This window comes from Panulirus ornatus, chromosome 14, assembly GCF_036320965.1.
Source record: "Panulirus ornatus isolate Po-2019 chromosome 14, ASM3632096v1, whole genome shotgun sequence".
In the NCBI taxonomy this organism is placed as follows: domain Eukaryota; kingdom Metazoa; phylum Arthropoda; class Malacostraca; order Decapoda; family Palinuridae; genus Panulirus; species Panulirus ornatus.
In genome coordinates, this window is record NC_092237.1 from 7,104,287 (window position 1) to 7,126,204 (window position 21,918).

The 21,918-nt window shown below is 45.4% G+C and overlaps 2 protein-coding genes across 10 annotated transcripts in view; both read left to right on the plus strand.

Moving 5' to 3' along the window:
* LOC139753243 (popeye domain-containing protein 3-like) lies at positions 1–18,887 on the plus strand. 2 transcript variants are annotated; one of them, XM_071669485.1, is made up of 10 exons: positions 1–346; positions 3,159–3,294; positions 5,766–5,903; positions 6,471–6,652; positions 7,334–7,465; positions 8,106–8,213; positions 10,148–10,300; positions 12,079–12,194; positions 14,885–15,093; positions 17,295–18,887. In XM_071669485.1, the coding sequence occupies exons 2-10, from the start codon at positions 3,192–3,194 to the stop codon at positions 17,507–17,509; spliced, it is 1,356 nt and encodes a 451-aa protein (XP_071525586.1). In that variant the 5' UTR covers positions 1–346; positions 3,159–3,191; the 3' UTR covers positions 17,510–18,887. The 2 variants fall into 2 exon arrangements, with proteins under 2 accessions (XP_071525586.1, XP_071525587.1); XM_071669486.1 differs by having other exon boundaries at positions 2–346; positions 17,298–18,886.
* Positions 18,888–19,976: 1,089 nt separating this feature from the next.
* LOC139753244 (popeye domain-containing protein 1-like) overlaps positions 19,977–21,918 on the plus strand; it is an 84,274-nt gene continuing 82,332 nt past the window's right edge. For 3 of the 8 annotated variants that reach the window (XR_011713668.1, XR_011713669.1, XM_071669489.1), the window contains exon 1: positions 19,982–21,149. The gene's annotated coding sequence lies outside the window, so the exon portion shown is untranslated. Of the gene's footprint in view, positions 21,150–21,918 lie in introns of all 8 variants that reach the window. The other 5 variants (XR_011713671.1, XM_071669488.1, XM_071669490.1 and 2 more) reach the window with 3 other exon arrangements.

Genomic DNA, 21,918 nt, shown 5'->3' on the forward strand with positions numbered 1-21,918 from the left:
AAATATACCTCAGTGCGGCGTAGACGTGTGATGGGGTGTGACGTGCCGCCCCGCTACTATACCTCCTGCCTTCTTTGCCTGTAGCTCAACATCACACACACCATCCACAACAGCAGTTCCAAGTTGGTGAGGCAGTCTGCCATTCTCCCAACAGGGTCTAAAGAAACACTGCTCCCCAAAAGGAAACTCTCCAGACCCAAAAATATATCTACGAGTGATGATGGAGTGAGCGTAGGATGCAGTGCAGCTAAACTGGATCTCGTCAGGCTGCTCCTCCTCCACCACAGCAGGAGTTTTACGCCGCCCATTCCACAATATCAGCAGGTCCTCAGTGCTCGTATCAGAGGTGAGTGTCATGATAACCATGAAGTTATAACAAGACAGAGATGTGTTGAGTGATGTGTTCTGTCCGATCACAAAATGCATTGATTTTCAAGAGTTGACACAAATATTATGACTGGGATTAGTGGCTCCCAGTGCCCCACAGCCACCTGTTGGGCTAGCACCATGCATGCTACTTGCTGCGGCACTGCCAGAAATGTTCATGGACCTGGCAGTATACACACCGTCAAGGGAAGACCTTTCACTACCTTAAGTCAAATGTTAAGCCATCATTATTAAACGACTGTATTCAAAAGTCGTGTTTCAAGGGTTTAAAAATCGCCTTACTCAAGAGGTTAACCTTCTAGGCTATTTCGAAATATGATAATTCTGCTGTAAAGCTGTTAATCGTAGTCGAGAAAATGTGTCGCCAGTGTTGAACAGCTAGTGACTGGCGGTGACGAGCCACGTTGGCCTGACCAGTCTGCCTCGGTATGTCTTGTTCAGGAGACCAAGCTTGGCTAACTCAACACTGGTGGAGACGTCTTGTGGATCTACCACAAATGTCTCATCTTTTGTTAATGATTCGCTAGTCCTTTGCCTGGCACAGACCCTTCCTTGTCTTAAGATAGCTCGTTCTGTGTATCATAATTTTGAAAGTGTTTGCTGTCAGGGCGGCTATGCATGTGATGAGGCGGGGAAGATGGTTCTTGCAATGTGCCAAGAGAAGTGGTTAATCATACTGACAGGAGACATTAGCTGTTGTAAGAAAGGATTTATGTTTGTGCAGGTTGTACACAGCTTTTTTTTTTTCACTTGAAGGAGCACATTACTAAACGGAATGCAATTAATCCTTTGAGCGCGTTGGTACAACGCTATGTCCGGTTTGGTCATACGAAGGGGTCGCGGCGCTGTGCCGATAAAGTTCAAATAATGCAAATTAGACCACTCCATACATTCCCGTCATCAAGGCCACATATCTAACTGAGTTGGCGACATGAGGACCCTCTTCTGGGAGTGAGCTTGTTCAGCACAGAACTTTGGCTCACATTTTTACTCCTGTCTCGTTAGCGGTTTATATTCAAAGATTATAAACTGTCAGGACACACTGTGATAACATCACAAACATATACTTGTGACGGCTCTTAAATCGGCAGGGAAATTAACGAGGTTGGCAGACGAACATGGCAGCGGTCTCCCGAGAAGGCCGAGAAACGGTAAAATATATTCTTCAGCTTCATAAGGAGACGTTCGTCATATGTTTATTATTGCACGTAGAAACAATGCTGAGTTAGTGTTCTTAGAAGACCTAAGACGGGTGATGTTGGCATTTCATTGCTACAGCATGTTCATTAGAGGAATGAATATACAGACACGCTCCTGTGTGGGACGTAATGAAAGGTTAGGTTAGAAGATGGGCTGCCATACCTTCTTGCTCAAGGATTGTACTTTTGTGCTTCAAATCCCATTATATCACGGCGTTATGAAGAGGTGGGTTGTCGCTACTGATTGTTTTCTTTATGTAAAAACTTAATGTAGTGAAATTTTCTTAATATTTTACCGGATATATTTTTCAGTATTGAATTTGACCTGTGTTAATGTTCGATTTAAGGCTTTACTAATATTCATGCACTCATATACCCGTACTTGTACTCTTTCTCATGCATAAGTACTCATACTCAAACAGAAGTACTTGTAGTCACACTAAAAAAAAAAAGTACTTTCGTACTCAAGCCGGTAAGACAAAGCACTCTCACAACAAGGTAGGGTCGGTTGCAGTCTTTGTGTCGTCTGGTTTCTTTGCTTCTTCGTTTGTCATTGAAGTAAGGTACCTTTGGCAGTCATCTGAGATTATCTGGACAGACGAAACTGGTGACAGACGTTGCACTTTCTGTGTTTTTTGGAGTGATGTGTTTTCAGGATGAAGTCCAACATTCGTAGTACTCAGCGTTGTAATTTTCTGTATGCTGTTCACGTTCACAGGGTCATCATTTAACTTAAATTCATTCATCCACAACTATGATGATATAAAAAACACTTCTTTGCATCTCCTTTTAACGAGTTTCTTAATTGATTTCTCTGTGGCATCGGGTTGTTCTATTTTTCCGTCTTTCGAAGCACGTTTCATTGTAGTTTGTGTGAATGATATTTGTATGGTAACGTTTTTTTTTTTTTTTTTTATGTTGGCTGAGACGGCATGGCCAACTGAAGCTCTATTCAACTCTATCCAAGGCCATCCTGTTAACGAGTTATATATATTTAGGTACCCATTTTACTGACCAACTTCTAGGGGTGAATGAACAGTTAGGTTGACTGTTGACCAACTTACGCAACCAGAATTGGAACCTATGCTCTCGACCGTGGGCGGCCCGTGCATGCGTCACTGTCAGGAGCGGTAACCGCTTCACTACGGAGGTGGTGATCCGCCTCTTAATTTTGTGTGTGTACCGTCTTCAATCGTATGTGCACACATACACTAGCCTAAATGTGTGTGTGTGTGAGAGAGAGAGAGAGAGAGAGAGAGAGAGAGAGAGAGAGAGAGAGAGAGAGAGAGAGAGAGAGAGAGAGAGAGTCATAAATTTCGAAAGGCCTAAGAAATTATATGAAACGGAAATATGATTATTTTATTTGTGTCCGATTTTAAGAATTCTCGAAGTTCCCTCATTTATATCTTATTATTTCTATGTTTAGTGCTAAATCTTATTCATAGTGAGGGTACTTCAAGAATGGCCATAAACATTACCCGTTTTTCCATACATTTTCAAATATTTGAATTTCAAGATTGTTTATAATTTTTTCACTTGCCTTGAGAAAGACATTTATTCTTTCCGCTGTAGCGGCTCCTTCCCCTCGGGGTTTGAGGGGCCGGGATGGCGGGAGACAGTGGTCCTGACTGGGACTACAACGTTACCGACGAGGCTTTCAATTCCACCGAAGAGGACTGGCAGGCCGCCGTCAACGCCACCTTCCTGGGTAAGTGTCAACAATAGCACTGCATTAAATCAAAACTCTTGCGTAGAAACTGGTAGCATAAATGTCAACAAAAATGGAAATGTAATCAAACGGCCATTTTAGAATATATATATATATATATATATATATATATATATATATATATATATATATATATATATATATTTTTTTTTTTTTTTATACCTTTTCGCTGTCTCCCGCGTCTGCGAGGTAGCGCAAGGAAACAGACGAAAGAAATGGCCCCCCCCCCCATACACATGTACATACACACGTCCACACACGCAAATATACATACCTACACAGCTTTCCATGGTTTACCCCGGACGCTTCACATGCCTTGATTCAATCCACTGACAGCACGTCAACCCCTGTATACCACATCGCTCCAATTCACTCTATTTCTTGCCCTCCTTTCACCCTCCTGCATGTTCAGGCCCCGATCACACAAAATCCTTTTCACTCCATCTTTCCACCTCCAATTTGGTCTCCCTCTTCTCCTCGTTCCCTCCACCTCCGACACATATATCCTCTTGGTCAATCTTTCCTCACTCATTCTCTCCATGTGCCCAAACCATTTCAAAACACCCTCTTCTGCTCTCTCAACCACGCTCTTTTTATTTCCACACATCTCTCTTACCCTTACGTTACTTACTCGATCAAACCACCTCACACCACACATTGTCCTCAAACATCTCATTTCCAGCACATCCATCCTCCTGCGCACAACTCTATCCATAGCCCACGCCTCGCAACCATACAACATTGTTGGAACCACTATTCCTTCAAACATACCCATTTTTGCTTTCCGGGATAATGTTCTCGACTTCCACACATTTTTCAAGGCTCCCAAAATTTTCGCCCCCTCCCCCACCCTATGATCCACTTCCGCTTCCATGGTTCCATCCGCTGACAGATCCACTCCCAGATATCTAAAACACTTCACTTCCTCCAGTTTTTCTCCATTCAAACTCACCTCCCAATTGACTTGACCCTCAACCCTACTGTACCTAATAACCTTGCTCTTATTCACATTTACTCTTAACTTTCTTCTTCCACACACTTTACCAAACTCCGTCACCAGCTTCTGCAGTTTCTCACATGAATCCGCCACCAGCGCTGTATCATCAGCGAACAACAACTGACTCACTTCCCAAGCTCTCTCATCCCCAACAGACTTCATACTTGCCCCTCTTTCCAAAACTCTTGCATTTACCTCCCTAACAACCCCATCCATAAACAAATTAAACAACCATGGAGACATCACACACCCCTGCCGCAAACCTACATTCACTGAGAACCAATATATATATATATATATATATATATATATATATATATATATATATATATATTGTATTACAGTTCATTTGGCCGTCACAGGATATGTCAAGGATCAGAAATAAAGTTACAAGAGAGAACTATTAGTTTCCAAATAGTAATTAAAAGAACTGACAGTGCTGATATCAAAATTTAGTATGAGTATGATAGAATTGAAGGAATGCTTATTTACCCGGTTTTTGATGAATATAAAGCAAATCAAGCAGTCTTCATCAGCATGAAATCCATCACCGTCTCTGTTATTTTGTAAAGTATGTTGATTTTTCAGCGTACTTTAAGCGTATGTAATAAGTAAATTCAGTGTTTTATGCGTGCTTATTAAGATTCGCCAAGACTTGAGTTGGCAGGGCTCCTGTCGTTGGCACTCCGGTAAGCCATTACTGACATATGTCGGGCGTGTGTGCGATTGGTGTGCCATTACTGGGACAGGTCGACTTGTGTGTCACTGGTGTAGAGGTGGATGTGGTGGTTATGTAAAATGTGATGAATTTCTTCATACCTGATAAATTCCACTGATAAAAGGCATTATTTCTCTTTTCCTACTTTGTGTAAAGGTATTACATTTAGCACAACAACCAATAACAATAGTAAGCACCACAGGTGCTCACTATAACCTTTATTGGTTTTTTTTTTTTTAGATTTTTAGTTTTTTCCGTTGTCGGTATTGTTTCCACGTTGTCATTGCTGACATCAAATTTACTTTATTTAGAACCTGAACTTTTAGAATACCTGTACGTAGCTGTATCCAGTAACACAAGCTGGATGATCTGAAGGACTTAGAATACGAGTCACCGCGTAGACTGGGGATGGCAAAGTGAAATGACATCTCAGCAACAAGACTCAAGCCACAAGACTGGTTTGTTTACCACTCGACCTGCTGTGGCGCTCGTCCCTCTGGGGAACACTCTTGCCAGCGCTCACAAAATCACATTACAGATGACACATCCCTAGAGAAGTGGGGTAACCTAAGATATGGACATCCCTGGATCGAGATTAATTTCTGAAATTCCCATGTCTGAGATTCATTTTGTCGTAGAATATAGATTGTTTATGAAAGGAGGACCACTGACGCTTAATTGTTTCATGTCAGTATTGTGTAAGTGTTTACGTGTTTATGGCGTTGATGGCTGCAGGTTCACTGTTCTCGTGTGACGTATGGACGTCCCCGCAGCACCTGCTCTTCCAGCTGGCTAACGGCTGCTTCTTCGTCAGCTACCTGGCGCCGTCGCAGCGGAAGGGCCTTCTCTTCATGCACTGCATCCTCATCCTTGGTACGGCTCTATCCCTGTTTCTCCGCCACACATTTTATTTCCTTTTTGAAGAATCATTTGGATAACGTAAATTATACTGAGTTTATATATTGATTATATGGAATTTATATGGTCGTATGAACTCTTGATATGCGTTGGCAGTTTAATTTCATAAGGACTGCAGCGCAGTGCACTGACTTGATATGACTTATATTTTGTTGGTTAAGTGTTGAAATGCGTAGGTGTGGTCGTGCTGCATGGGTGTGGTCGTACTGCTTGAGTGTAGTCGTACTATATGGGGGAGCGTGGGTGTGGTCGTCCTTATATGGGGAGCGTGGGGTATGGCAGTACTGCATGGGTGTGGTCGTGCTACATGGGTGTAATCTTACTGCATGAGTGTAGTCTTACTACATGGGGGAGCATGGATATGTTGGTGTTACATGGGGGAGTGTGGGTGTGGTCGTACTACATGGGGGAGCTTGTGGGTGTTGTCGTACTACATGGGGGAGTGTGGGTGTGGTCGTACTACATGGGGGAGCTTGTGGGTGTTGTCGTACTACATGGGGGAGCTTGTGGGTGTGGTTGCAGGCTTCTTGCTGTACTCAACGTGGGCGTGGAATGTGATCTGCGCCCCGGATGTGTTCTCGTGGAACTTCACCTTCATGCTACTCAACATGGGTCAGACGCTCTACATCATCTACCAGATGCGTCCCGTCAAGGTCAACAAGGAGCTAGAGGCCCTCTACGAGGCACTTTTCCAACCCCTTAACGTGAGTAGTCGAGCCCACTCTACCTGGCGCACACGCTCTCCCCAGCCCCTCACCAACCTGGCACACACACTCTCCCCAGCCACTCACCAACCTGGCACACACACTCTCCCCAGCCCCTCACCAACCTGGCACACACACTCTCCCAAGCCCCTCACCAACCTGGCACACACACTCTCCCTAGCCCCTCACCAACCTGGCACACACACTCTCCCCAGCCCCTCACCAACCTGGCACACACACTCTCCCTAGCCCCTCACCAACATGCCACTCTCCTCAGATCTCGCCAGTCTGGCATCCTCCCCAGCCCTCACCAGCCTGTCATTCTACCCTACCCCAGTCTTGGCACTACCCCCTCACCCTCGCCCCCAAGTCGTAAACAAAAAGAGTAGCCTGTTCATATCTGTCATGATGACGTAACCAATTAGTGACTGATAATGATGACATTTATCAGATAAGGAGGATCGTGTGTATTGTTCTTATAGAATGTCTTTAGGAGACCATCTTAAGACTGGAATCACATATCTCCCATGCCAAAGCCCGTTAAAACACTTAGAGAAGAAAGGTTTAGGTTATCATTGGTAACATTCCGTTTTATAAGTCCACAGTAAACACCATAGGAACATGCTGTACCCATGCTGTACCCACTGCCGTGGCTGTAAAGGTGTTGCTGTGTTGCTTCAGGTGCCGCGGCTGCTGTTCAAACGGCTCGTCTCGGTGGAGTACGCACAGGTCATGTCCCTGCATGCCGGTGAGGCTTACGCCATGCAGAATCTGACCCGCACAGACCGGCTGGGCCTCCTGCTCTCTGGCAAGGTCAGTACTGGGATCACTGTAAGGGGTTTCTGCTGTCTGGTAAGGTCAGCTCTGGGGTCCCAACTGGATGTGAGGTCGATATCTGGATTTTAAGGGTAATTCTAACAGGCCTCTTATCCGGTAGGGTCAGTCCTGGCTCTCCTGGTGTCTGGTAAGGTCAGTCCTGAGTCTCCTGGCGTCTGGTAAGGTCAGTCCAGGGTCTTCTGTTGTCTAGTAAGGTCAGTATGGGAATGTTCCTGTCTGTAACTGTGGGCGCAAGAGTGTCGTCTGGCTAATGAAATAACAGATCAGAAGATCTTAGTATATCCTCTGCCTTCGTCTGTCCAGAACCACCAACTGCTCAGAAATAAAGCCAACTCATGGATTCTCCTGGCAAGTACCCTGTGCTCTTTAGGGCAAAGGATTCCTTACAGTGTGGCGGAGTCGTCACCACCACATCTGCGGTGACCATAGTTTGAATCGCGTCTTAAAAAGGTAAAAGACAGTTCGTGAGCGTCAATGTGTTCCATTTCCGCCACCGCTTTAACTTGTCTCATTCCAGAAGGTATAAGCCATGTTATGCTCTCCATCAACACCACACCATCACCACTGACTGCTATAACAACACCAACGTAATTCAACCTTCCTCCTCCTCTTACAGGTGAACGTGATGGCCGACAATCAGTTCCTCCATTCAATCACCAGCATGCAGTTCCTGGACTCGCCGGAGTTCGAGTCTTCTCGCGCCTCGCTCGAGGACAAGTTCAAGGTCAGTCTTGCCCTCACCCTCACGATCATGAGGCATCGACAGATGGGTTCTGGAAGTATGTAGTGCTGGGTCCTGGAAGTTTGGGGCAGGGGGTCCTGGAAATATGGTCCTAGGTCCTGGAATTATGACACTTAGTCCTGGAAGCATGATACAGTGCCCAAGAAGAAGTATGGTGCTGGGTTCTGCAAGTGAGTTTTCCAACAGCCAAAGGTAACGTCACAGAAGTGTAGATCACCAAATATTGACACATCGCTCTGCTGCAAGTATCATTGAGGTCTTCGTTGTACGAATCATTAAGGTCTTCGTCGTATGGATCCTTAAGGTCTTCGTCTTATGAATCATTGAAGCCTTTGCTGTATGAGTAATTAATAAGGTCTTCGCTGTGTGAATCATTAAGATATCTTCGCTGTATGTTAGGAATGGTTTCAACTCTTCGTGAGGTGATGGCAATTCATTATCCAACATTAAAACAGGCTTCACCTGTTCTAGGACGTACATTCCTTGTGTAATGTGAAGTGTGACCGATACAAAATCTTATCACTCATTATCATAATGTTATTCATGAAAAAGATACATCTAGGCAAGTTGTTCTGTGAACTCTGATTTGTTCTGACGTTTCAGTTTAAATCTCTGGTATATCTCTTTGGATTTTAAAAAGCAATGCTTTAAAACACAAGAACAAAACCGTCGTTTGATGTATGAGATGAATTACCTAAAGAAATAAGTGATGATGGCCTTACATAAGCAGTTGGGATATGATTAGTACAAATTAGGGTAAGAACATTAATAAATGCATCATGATAAGAGCAATCACCTTCTTTGTCAACGGCTTCAGAAAGCAGGTTAAGAGATGACTGTCTGCTGCATGTGCCAGCCACGCCCCACAACACGAGAACCGTGTCCATGTTGATTTGATTTATAAGAAAGATATCTATTTCTGTCTCTGTCTTAGTATATAGAACGAAAAAAGAGAAAGTATTTCTGTGCTATTTTCAATCTTCATGGCACCGGGTCACACCCAGGTTAGTTGTGTGGAGTCTATATTTATTTTCTTTCTTTTTTTTTCATTCCGTTGGGTCGCCCATTTTTTTGGGGGGGGAACTGGGAGGATCTTGTTGTGAGGTGTTTGGATGAGGTGTTGGATGGCTGAGTGGTATTGAGGTGGGGTCGTTCCCGACGAGCCTCGTCCGAGGTTAACAAGAGAGTTAGCTGCGTATATCCTCCCTTTAAGCACGATGGTACGACCCTTGAGCACGACGGTACGACCCTTGAGCACGATGGTACGACCCTTGAGCACGACGGTACGACCCACAAGTACGACGGTACGACCCACAAGCACGACGGTACGACCCTTGAACACGACGTTACGACCCTTGAGCACGTTGGTACGACCCACAGGTACGACGGTATGACCCTTGAACACGACGGTACGACAATTAGCACGACGGTACGACCCCTAGCACGTCGGTACGACCCACAAGTACGACGATACGACCCTTGAACACGTCGGTACGACCCACAAGCACGACGGTACGACCCTTGAGCACTACAGGACGACCCTTCAGCACGACGGTACGACCCTTGAACACGTCGGTACGACCCTTCAGCACGACGGTACAACCCTTGAGCACGATAGAACGACCCTCGGACTGTATGACACAACACTTTGGCTGGATGGCTATGTGACCTTTGACCTACTAAAGCCGGGAGTGAGGTCAAACACCCACCTAGTGAACTGTGGCAACAAAGTAGCGTAGACTAGTTATACTGGTACTGCCCCACACACACACACACACACACACACACACACACACACACACACACACACACAGGAGGCCGTCTCATACTGCAATATCCAGGAGCTACCCACGTCCTCTCATCTTCCACTAGTTGATCTCCGACACCTGACCCCTGACGACCCCTCCCCTTGGCAGGTATCGATCATCGCAGCCACATCGTGTCGTTACGTGTTCTGGCAGCGTAGTACACTGGAGTACCTGTTCGTGAAGGAGTCTTACCTGGCTACCGTGCTCTCTACCCTCATCGCCCGAGACATCACCACCAAGTTGTACAACATGAACCAGAAGGTGAGCCAGCAACCCCTGTACCAGCTGTGTGCTACGGTTTTTTTTATCTGCATCCACCTGACTCCAGCTGTACACCCATCTGTAACAGCTGCTTTCACAGTATACACCAGCAGTCTACACCCTTAGCAAAATATATATATATATATATATATATATATATATATATATATATATATATATATATATATATATATATATATATATATATATATATATATATATATATTATTGCTTTAGTGATCATATCAATGGAATTATGATTTTGTAATGGAAAAAAAAAATAGTCTCACTTATTTCAATTTTAAATGTGGGTGACTGACCTCACACACACACCCTCTTTAGAATTATTTTCCTTCCCTGAATAGATCATTATAATATACCTCATTTGCCACGGATAGAAATAGATGGAGTATGCCGGACGATTTCACATTTCGCTCATTGAATGAAAAGAAATAAATATCCGGTGAATGATTTCTTTCTTTCCTCTTACCTCTGACTTTTGGTATGAGGTGGAGTGGAGGGGGTTGCCGTAGGTCAACACTGGGGTTAAGTGTGGGAAGGACATACGAAGTGGTTGCTAATGGCGTGGGGGTGAGGGGTAGTGGCGGAAAGGTCAGTGGCCTGCTGGTGGGGACGTTTAATAAGTAGAGAGGACAAGATGACACGTAAAGGTCAAGTAAGGGTAAAGGTTAACTAAGGTAAGGCATTTAGGGACTTACGAAGGTTATGCTTTAAGGCCAGGAGGAGGTGTTAAGCCTCTTTGAGTACGACGGCACGTCCCTTGAGCACGACGCTACGACCCTTAACTTGGATTAGGGGGTTTGACCTTAATCTCTTAAGGGTCAGTTTAAAGACCTAGTTATACCTCATAGGTCGTAAAGCCATGCTAATGGGTCGTTCCCGCTTCTTCTACAAGTGATTTAAGTCTTTAGATGACATGGTGATTGAGGCCCCCAAGTTTAATGAGACATCATTGGTACACTGAAACAGTAGGTCACCAGGCAAATAAGGTCTCCAGCATACGGGCCATTCGAGGTATCAGGTCGTTAAGACATCACTTGAACAGCACGTTAAATCGTCAAGCTGAATAGGAACATACTGAAGGCATGAATGCCTTCCATGAGTCGGGCATTCGGTCAAGGCGAGGCTATATGAGTGAGTGGGTGGGTGGGTGGGTAGGCAGGGACTGAGCGTGAGTGAGTGGGTGGGTGGGTAGGCAGGGACTGAGCGTGAGTGAGTGGGTGGGTGGGTAGGCAGGGGATCTGAGCGTGAGTGGGTAGGTAGGCAGGGACTGAGCGTGAGTGAGTGGGTGGGTAGGTAGGCAGGGACTGAGCGTGAGTGGGTAGGTAGGCAGGGACTGAGCGTGAGTGGGTGGGTAGGCAGGGACTGAGCGTGAGTGAGTGGGTGGGTGGGTAGGCAGGGACTGAGCGTGAGTGAGTGGGTGGGTGGGTAGGCAGGGACTGAGCGTGAGTGGGTAGGTAGGCAGGGACTGAGCGTGAGTGAGTGGGTGGGTAGGTAGGCAGGGACTGTGCGTGGGTGGGTGGGTAGGCAGGGACTGAGCGTGGGTGGGTAGGTAGGCAGGGACTGAGCGTGAGTGAGTGGGTGGGTAGGTAGGCAGGGACTGAGCGTGAGTGGGTAGGTAGGCAGGGACTGAGCGTGAGTGGGTGGGTAGGCAGGGACTGAGCGTGAGTGAGTGGGTGGGTGGGTAGGCAGGGACTGAGCGTGAGTGGGCGGGTGGGTGGGTAGGGACTGAGCTAACTGTCGGTTGCTGTGGACAGATTGTGACGGAGAAGGGGTCCCACCTGGACATCCGGCTGCCCTCGCTGACTTCCTCCCTGTCGTCCTCCTGTGGTGGCGAGGGATCACAACGTTCCCCGGCCCGCTTCTCCCTCAGGTAAGGACCTCCTGTGGGCTGGTCTACACCCTTCTCCTTCAGGTACCTCTGTCTCTCCTGTAGCTGGTCCACGCCCTTCTCCTTCAGGTCCCTGTGTCTCTCCTGTAGCTGGTCCATACCCTTCTCCTTCAGGTCCCTGTGTCTCTCCTGTAGCTGGTCCACACTTCTCCTTCAGGTACCCGTGTCTCTCCTGTAGTAGCTGGTCCACACCCTTCTCCTTCAGGTCCCTGTGTCTCTCCTGTGACTGGTTTACACCTCTCCTTCAGGTACCTGTGTCTCTCCTGTAGTAGCTGGTCTACACCCTTCTCCTTCAGGTCCCTGTGTCTCTCCTGTAGCTGGTCCATACCCTTCTCCTTCAGGTCCCTGTGTCTCTCCTGTAGCTGGTCCACACTTCTCCTTCAGGTACCCGTGTCTCTCCTGTAGTAGCTGGTCCACACCCTTCTCCTTCAGGTCCCTGTGTCTCTCCTGTGACTGGTTTACACCTCTCCTTCAGGTACCTGTGTCTCTCCTGTGGGCTGGTCTACACCCTTCTCCTTCAGGTACCTGTGTCTCTCCTGTAGCTGGTCCACACCCTTCTCCTTCAGGTCCCTGTGTCTCTCCTGTAGCTGGTCCACACCCTTCTCCTTCAGGTCCCTGTGTCTCTCCTGTGACTGGTTCATATCTCTGTCCCATGACTGACCTCCGTCTCTCCTGCTTCTGTCTTAAGATCTGTCCTCGTCTCACTGTGTCATCATGTCTCTCTCCCTTTCGAACAAGAGAGACGTTTGAGGAGACATGTCTGGCCATAAGTAGAAACCATGACACCGGCGGAGTTGACTTGACCATAGCTTTACCAGTTCAGTTGTACATTTGACACCACAGTGAGATGGGCTTGGAAGAAGGTGAAGGTAAATTGGAGGTACACAAAGAAAGATATGAATAGAATAGTGATGAAAACATCAGAAAACTCTCCAAAAAATTTCCCATGAGACCCGAGATTTAACTTTTCATGTAAAGTTTTATGGAGAAATGTACGTCTTTTAGTGTATATCGTCTGTCTGTCTCAACATGAAGTGTATGAGTTTCATATTTTCTTTTTAACTTCTGAAAGTTCATGAAGTATATTATCATTATTATTATTATTATTATTATTATTATTATTATTATCATTATTATTATTATTATTATTATTATTTCTATAGTTTTCTTCTTATTATTTTATTATTATTATTATTTTCATTATTACTATTATTATTATTCATCGTTATTATTATTTTCATTATTATTATTATTATTATTATTATTATTATTATTATTATTATTATTATTATTATTATTATTATTATAATTATTATTATTATTATTATCATTATTATTATTATTATTATTATTATTATTATTGGACTTACAGAGAATATGTTCATGAACTTTCAGATGAGAACCATCAGAACAGTCATCCTTTGAATGCACACTTGAACACCGCAGCAGTTGGACGAAGGCAGACGATTGACAGTATTGTTTTTATAATATAGTGAAATTAAGGTAAATGTAGGAAGTCTAGTGAAGCTTTTGTAGGTTCTCTAATTCTAGATATGTCTGTTTCTTCTTGTTTTATGCTATTTAACCCCATATTTTCCCCTTCATCTTTATTACCCTGCCCGCCTTCGAGTCCGTTTGCTCGTTAAATTCACCTTATTTTTTTCCCGGTCAACTCCGCTGGCGCAGCAGTGTTTTCTTGTAATGTAACAAATTGGCTGATGTGATCTTCTATCATTCAGTCATTGTTATGGCCGCGGGTCCTAAATTGACTACTACTATATCCCGGGTCCTAAATTTACTACTATATCCCGGGTCCTAAATTGACTACCACTATATCCCGGGTCCTAAATTTACTACTATATCCCGGGTCCTAAATTGACTACTACTATATCCCGGGTCCTAAAGTGACCAATGTACCTTAACTGACCTAAACTGACCCAGTTTGGCCGCGGACCTAAACTTGATCACTATGTTCGCTGTCTTACACTAACCAAAATGGCCCTGGCGTTAAATCAGACCAATTACCTTCTAATTAGGGACTAACATCATTAGGGATTAATAACAGACGTAGATTGAGTGAGAATTTACAGGGGGGGGGGGGGGTTATGTCCACTGTGTGTTGTGGGTTGTGATTTGGTTCATGGTATCTTTTAACATAAGAGTCAATTCCCCTCAGCAGGAAGTTCCTTCACTCCAAGCACCCAAGAGCAAAAATGCATTTTGACCCCAAGAGATCTGGCCTTTAAAGCTCTTTTTTGGTATGAGAATGTGAATGATAATATTCCCTGTGAGCTGTATTATCATTGGGATGGTTATAGATCATCCCCACGCATGTAAATTGGCCCTTCTGAGAAGATGCCCCAGTGGTGAAAATTCCTTAAAAGATGACCTGACTGTGTTAACCCCCTGAGCACGACGGTACTTGCGCATGCCTTATGTCCCTCTAGCATAGGTACTGCCCACCCTAGTATTCTGGAGTGTTCCTTATGTCCCTTTGACACTAACGGTGAGATATGACGTCATCCGTAGGTGTCGTCACCTGTGCCTGGTGTCATACACACGCACCAGCTGGTTTCTGCCACCCTCTGTGGGTGGAGGGCAGGTGTCTGCCACCCTCTTTGGGTGGAGGGCAGGTGTTCTGGTGTTGACTGTTGGTCATGTACACACGGTAGGTCGGCGGGTGGCGGCGGGGGTGGAGGAGGCGGAGGCGGCGGCGGCGGCGGCGGGGGGCTGGGTGGCGGCCACGGTGGGAGTGGGAGCAGCGCGGGCGGCGTCGGGTGCACGGGCGGCCTGGCGTCCTCGCTGGCGGGCGTGGCCGGCCTGGGCATGGGAGCCAAGCACACCCGCTTGGGCTACACCATCCTACCTACCTCCGCTCCCCGTGAGTTATACTCCTCTCCCACCTTCCTCTACTGTAGGGGGGGGGGGGACTTAGTTTACTGTAGACTACTGGTGGTGGGTGTCTTAGTTTACTGTAGACTACTGGTGGTGGGTGTCTTAGTTTACTGTAGACTACTGGTGGTGGGTGTCTTGGTTTACTGTAGACTATTAGTGGGTGTTTTAGTTTGCTGTAGACTACTAGTGGGTGTCGTAGTTTACTGTAAAGTACTAGTGGGCGTCTTAGTTTACTGTAGACTACTGGCACGTGTCTCACTTTACTGTAGACTATTGGTGAGTGTTTTAGTTTACTGTAGACTGCTGGTGGGTGTTTTAGTTTACTGTAGATTACTGGTAGGAGTCTTAGTTTACTGTAGACTACTGGTGGGTGTCTAAGTTTACTGTAGATTACTGGTAGGAGCCTTAATTTTTTGTAGTCTACTGGGGTGTCTTAGTTTACCTGTAGATTTCTAGTGTGAGTCCTTGTTTACTGTAGACCACTAGTGAGTGTCCTAGTTAACTGTATACTCCTAGTGGGTGTTTTAGTTTACTGAAGATTACTAGTGGGATTCAGTTTATTGTAGAACACAGGTGGGTGTCTTAGTTTACCGTAGACTACTAGTGGGTGTATTAGTCTACTGTATACACCTGGTGTGAGTCTTAGGTTACTGTAGATTACTGGTAGGTGTCTTAGTTTACCGTAGACTATTGGTGGGTGTTTTAGTTTGCTGTAAACTACTGGTGGGTGTCTTAGTTTACTTTTGACTACTGTTTGGTGTTTTAGTTTACTATAGGCAACGGGTTGTTGCCTCAGTTTACTTTAGACTGCTAGTGGGTGTCTTAGTTTACTGTAGACTGTTGCTAAGTCTTTACTGTAGACTACTAGTGGGAACTTACATGTACTGTAGACTTCTGGCTGGTGGGAGTTGTAGTTTAATGTACACTGCAAAGTGTTATTAGGAATCGTAGTTTACTGTAGACCACTATTGAGTCCTATCTTATTGTAGCCTAGTAGTGGGAGTCATAGCTGTCTGTAGATTATTATTGGTTGTAGTTTGATGCACATTTCCAGAGTAATTCATACTTTCCTGTAAACTGCTTGAGTGGTTTCCTGTAAACTGTAAGCGTAAGATTTGCTTTCCCCTGTGCACTACTGTAAACTGTTAGTGTAAGTCTTAAGTTTCTGCAGCCTGGTAGCCTAAGTTTTGCTTCCTTGTAAACTGCCAGCTCAGGCCTTATTTCCATGTAAACTAGTTTACGTCGTACTTTCTAACAACCTATTAGTGCAGGTCGTAGTTCTGGATAGTCACTGGAAGTAAAAGCCTCATCAGTTCCTTGCTAAAGTTAATCTCACTCTTATGTAAACTGTTCATCCTTGATTGTGTAAACTAACCAGTGGAAGCCAGTTTCCTGTAAACCACTAGGTTTATCTTTACCTGTAGACTACTGGTGTGGGTCTGACTTTCCCTATGTAGTCTTTAGTGTGTTATAGTCAACAGAAAACTAGTGCCAGTCCTTAGTTTCGCGTGAAAGACTAAATTTCGTAAAGATTTCTTCTTTACAAGTTTTGAGATTAATTTAGCCCTGGTTTCTAGTAGGTGGCTTGTGTAACTCCTAGCTCTTTTTTTTTTCATAGGACTTCCGTCATCTTTAATATCTGTCAGTCTTAGTTCCAACCATAATACTAGTATAGGTTCTAGTTTCAAGTTTCCAGTAAGACTAGTACGATTTCTAGAGTCAAGTACTGGTAAGAGCTAAGTTCTAGTTATGAGTCTTGGTTTCCTCCGGGATTCTAACACAAGTCGTGGTTTCTTATAGACCATTATAGTAAGTTTTAGGTTCCTGAAGACCACTACAGTAAGTCTTCGTTTCCCGAAGACCACGACAGTAAGTTTTATTAGGTACCAGTAGACAGACCACTACAGTAAGTCTTATACTTTCCTGTAGACCTTTACAGTACGTAAGTCTTAGGTTTTCCTCAAGACCTCTACAGTAAGTCTTAGACCACCATAGTAAGTCTTAGCTTCCTGTAGACGACTGCAGTAAGTCTTAATGATCGCTGGAGCACGCTGATGTGTGTCCGAATATCTGCAGGAAGTTCATGTCAGTCTTGGCTAGTGGCGTAACCTGAGGATTTTTAAATGTTTCCTAAGTCTGTCTGTGTTGAGGTGATATCCTAAAGTCCATGCCGTCTCCCCCACCCAGCAGGCTACGAGGGGCGGGAGCGGCTAGACTTGGCCTACCGGGAAAGCCGGGGAGCCTACAGGGACAACCTGGCCTACCGGGAGAACGGTTACGTACCCAACGGCCGGCCTGAGATGACGCCGCTGACCGAGCTGCCCTCCACTGACTCCCTCACCGACACTAGCCATGATATCCACACCTGGCTCGAGGACTCATCTCGCTACACCCACCGCTAACCGCCAGCTACACCCAGACCTACATGATACATATAGCACGAGCAGCTGCATCCAGAACTAGCCGCTACGTGTAGCGCTAGCTTCTACGCCCCCCCGAGCTTGTTGCCACATATACCGCCAGTCGCTATACCCAGAGCTAAACGCAGAGCTAGATCGTACGGATTGCGTTCATTGCTACACCCGGAGCAATTTGAAACACAGTGCTAGCTGCTAAACCCAGAGATATCCGTTACACCCAGAGATGTTTACTCCATTCATCGCTAGCTACTACACCCAGGAGATAGTTTGCTACACCCAGAGGTAGATGCTGCATACATCACTAGCCGCTACAACCAGAGTTAGTTGTATACAGAGCTAACACCACCAGAAGCTAGTAGCTACATGCAGCGCTAGTTGCTACATACAGAGCTAGTTGCTACACACACAGCTAGTTGCTACACCCAGCGCTAGTTGCTGCACTCAGCGCTAGCTGCTTCACCTAGTGCTAGCTGCTACACTCATTACAGTGCACTTCACCCAGAGCTGGTTCCTATACCAAGAGCTACCCGCTGCGCACAGCTAGTACCTACACCCCGAGCTGTTTGCTACAGTCAGAGCTAGGCGCTACACCGAGTGCTAGTTGCGACACCCAAGGCTTATTTGCTACACGTAAAGCTAACCGCTACACCTCGAAAATTGGTTGCAACACGGAGTAAGTTACTGCACTAAGAGCCAGGCGCTGCATCCAGAGCTAGCCGCTACACCCAGAACTAGTCGCTGCACCCAGAGCTAACTGATACACTCAAGAGGCTACCCGCTACACCTGGAGTTAGACGCTACACCCAGAGCTTGTATGCCACACTCATTGACTACAGGTACTCCCAGCTGTGCACTGAACATCCTCCTACCCAACAGATGTACACACGTCATCATCCTGGGAACATCCTACCCGCTAGTATATGCGCCAATCATAAGGTTATCTTTCTCAACGAGAGTTGTCAAAGTTTGGTGACGGTGCTTTAGCGTCGCCCTCGCAGGTGGTGTGTGACCTTGGGGGGTCTTGATGGGTCAGGTCACACCACCTGTGTTCCCCTGGGGTCAGCTTCCTCCACCGTAGGCTCTCATTGACTTGACCGAATCCCACACTTTTTTTTTTCTTTTTTTTCCTAGGAAGACACCAATAGCTACACTCCATTTCATTATATATATATATATATATATATATATATATATATATATATATATATATATATATATATATATATATATATATATTTCTTGTGATATGTATATTTTAAGATTTGTATTTATAGCAACTTTTTGATAAATAGTCCACATTGTGGAACGTATGATGTTATTGGAAATTTTAATAATCTATGTATTTTTTATGAGAATAAATCCTTCCCGTCTAAAAGATATATATTATTTTTCATTTCAATATGATGATACTTTTATGTTTGTTTAGAATGACTGGAACGCTGCGTCGGCAGCACCAAAAGTGCGTATCGTCACAGCAGAATAGATCGTTTCTAATGGAATCCAGTCACGTTAACTTGTCACCAAGGGGTAAAACCAACTCTCATGTTTACATGCAGAAGGCGAGAAGTCCCACTTTACGAACAGGTTAATGAAACGGTGGCGTGTTTATAAACCTTGTCCTCGGGGACTCTGCTTATACCGGTCGCTTGGCCTTTATACCGATACTATGGTAACGCATGTATATGTATATGTTTAGCTTTAAATCCACATTTGCATCCATGCATTTTTTCTCCCCTACGTGGCTTTTATATAGGCCTAAGACTCCTTCTATGAAGCATCTGCAATTTCAAAGCTTTGTTATAATCAGTAGGAGGGAAATGGACTCATTTGGAGCAGGAATTTCCTCGACTAGATTGTACTACTTTTTCGTCCGTTTACGATGATACGATCTCACGGAAGGTGACTTTCCATTCATGGTTTAAATTCACGCCGGCGGAGTCCGGTAACACCTAAGATAACGCAACTATTCATCACTACTGGATGTAGATCTGTATGTAAGGGGTGAGTGTAAGGCTGTATGTGAGTGTTGGTTGTAGCGCTTAATGTTGTAGGTGTAGGGCTTGTGTTGTGACTAGGTATAAGGCTGCAATGCATGGTCTGCATGTACTTGTAGGGTTGATCTGGTTGTAGAGTGTATTTGAGGTTGTGGGGCTGCGTTCAGAGGTTGTGTGTAGTTTTGTGAAAGAAGTGTATACATTGTTCGTCCTTCCTCCTGGTGAGAGGCGAACCTGAGTGAGTGTAGTTGGGGGCGGGTCAAACTGCAGCGCCATTCTTACCTCGCCTGCAGCGAGTTTGCACCAGGGACGGGGCGTTGGTCCCGCTGCGAGCGCACGCGCCTTGCCACGAGCTTCCTGGAACCAACTGGAATGTACCTCGCTGCCTGGACACAAACCCCTTATGCACGCGGCAGGAGAGGTCCCCCGTGGTGGGCCTGGACACCGCCCTCGTGACGGGGGATAGAGATAGGGGAGAGGTGGGGGTGGAGGCCGACGCCACTGACACGCTCTACGCCGCCATCACCATCTATCCTAGCCACGTCTGCCTTACTATATTGATCACTAGAGCCTGGTGTAACCAGCCTCGGGGGTGCAGATGAGTGGTCTGCCCCGCCACTTGCCTACAGGTTCTCCGCCCCCTTCACACGTCACAATATCACTGCTTATTTTATTTTCCATATTGACAGTTTTGCTCCTCCAATTGGATATCAGATAAAGATGCAGATTGTAAAAACCTGTGGATATATGTAAAGTGCATGTTTCTTGCATATTTTTACTCCGAACCATTGTCATCATTTCGAAGGTTAACCCCCACCTAAAGTCACGGTTCTCCTGCTGTAGCCTGCGAATCGGTAAGAAGTAAATGTGAGGCGTAAGTTCAGGTGAGGTGCGGTACGATGTGTGCCAGGCAGCGGCGGCAGCGCAGCGGCCCGTCAGCGCCACCATCAATGCGGCTCCAGACTATTTTTGACGGCGTCCCGTGCGTTGTTTTCTCTCCCGCGGTGTAGGGGCTTTACCACTGTACCGTCAACTGCACCAGTGTTGTGAACCCCGAGTGTTCATGAGTTCATGCCTATTGATATATGAGGGGAGAGTGCTGCCGAAGTGATGTGATCTGACGGAGTTGCACACTTCCTTGAAGCTGTAGAAGAGGACTTGTCATCAGGAATCATAGTGGACAGACCTGTTGCTGTATTCCACCTATGTCGTTTTTTTTATTGACCCATAAATTCATCTCTCTCAGTCCCTGAAGTCATAGTTCACGCTTTCTGATGTGACTGGTGAAGGCAGGTGTATTTACACCCGTAAATCTTATCAGTTGATTGCATACCGGTGCTAGAAAAAAAACGAGCTGGGTCAGTCCTGAGTGTGCAACGACCTGTGTAACATGAGGACGAAAAGCTAGGCGATGTTTTTGTGAGTGTTTGGAGCCCCAAGCTGCTGTGATAGGTGGTGGTGCCATGTGGGGTGGGCTGTGGCTAGGATGTACCACACAGGTTAGATGAGTGCATGTACTTCTAAGTGACGGGCGCGCCACGGAACTGCTGCTTACATGTCTGTGTAGACAAAGCATGTCCTGTTGGTGGAGCCCTAAACACCCAGCTGACACACCACGCCCACAGCCAGTGAGTATACCATACCTTAGTTTGTACCTGTGATGTTCCTCATCTTTGTTTATTAACAGGTATATGGTAGATTCCCTTTGTCTGGCAGCTGCATCATGACGCTCGGGCAGGCGCTGGCAGCATGTTTCTGTACAAGGTTGTGTGTGTATACTGAGCACCTGCCAAATATTCGTTGTATATGTGACACGATAACCATCATGTGTCTGTGACCCACTTATGAAACCCGATGTAAAGATTTGAGCTTGAAGGAGGAGGAGTGGTATGCCATACAGTTTTGGGGCTGTGGGAGTTCGCTTTTTTTTTAACGTTTTGATTAAAGAAGTAAAAGTTTACAGGAATGAGTACCTTTCTGTTTATTTAGAAAATAAACTAAATACGGTTTTCACTGACGTGTTCCCGAAAACAATTTAGTGTGCATTGTCTAATGGATAATCAATATGCAAATACGGTATTCTAATAGGGAACAAGAGCCATTTGGAGGCTGCATTGAGCAAAAGCATTGTGGGTGTCTTTGGTCTTAGAATTATGAATAACATCCTAAGGAAGTGTTAAAGTTTTTGGTTGGATGTAGCTTGACTTTGACGGCCTTTACGACACTCATAGTTGATAGGCCTATAGCCCAAGCAACCATCCAACCATTTAGGCACCATATTCCACCGATAGATATCTATGTGATTAATCCATTTCGATTTCTGCATGTAAATCATAACTTATTCGTAAACCCGACATTTTACTCCTGAAGTTATCAAAATGTTGCAAAAAAAATTCC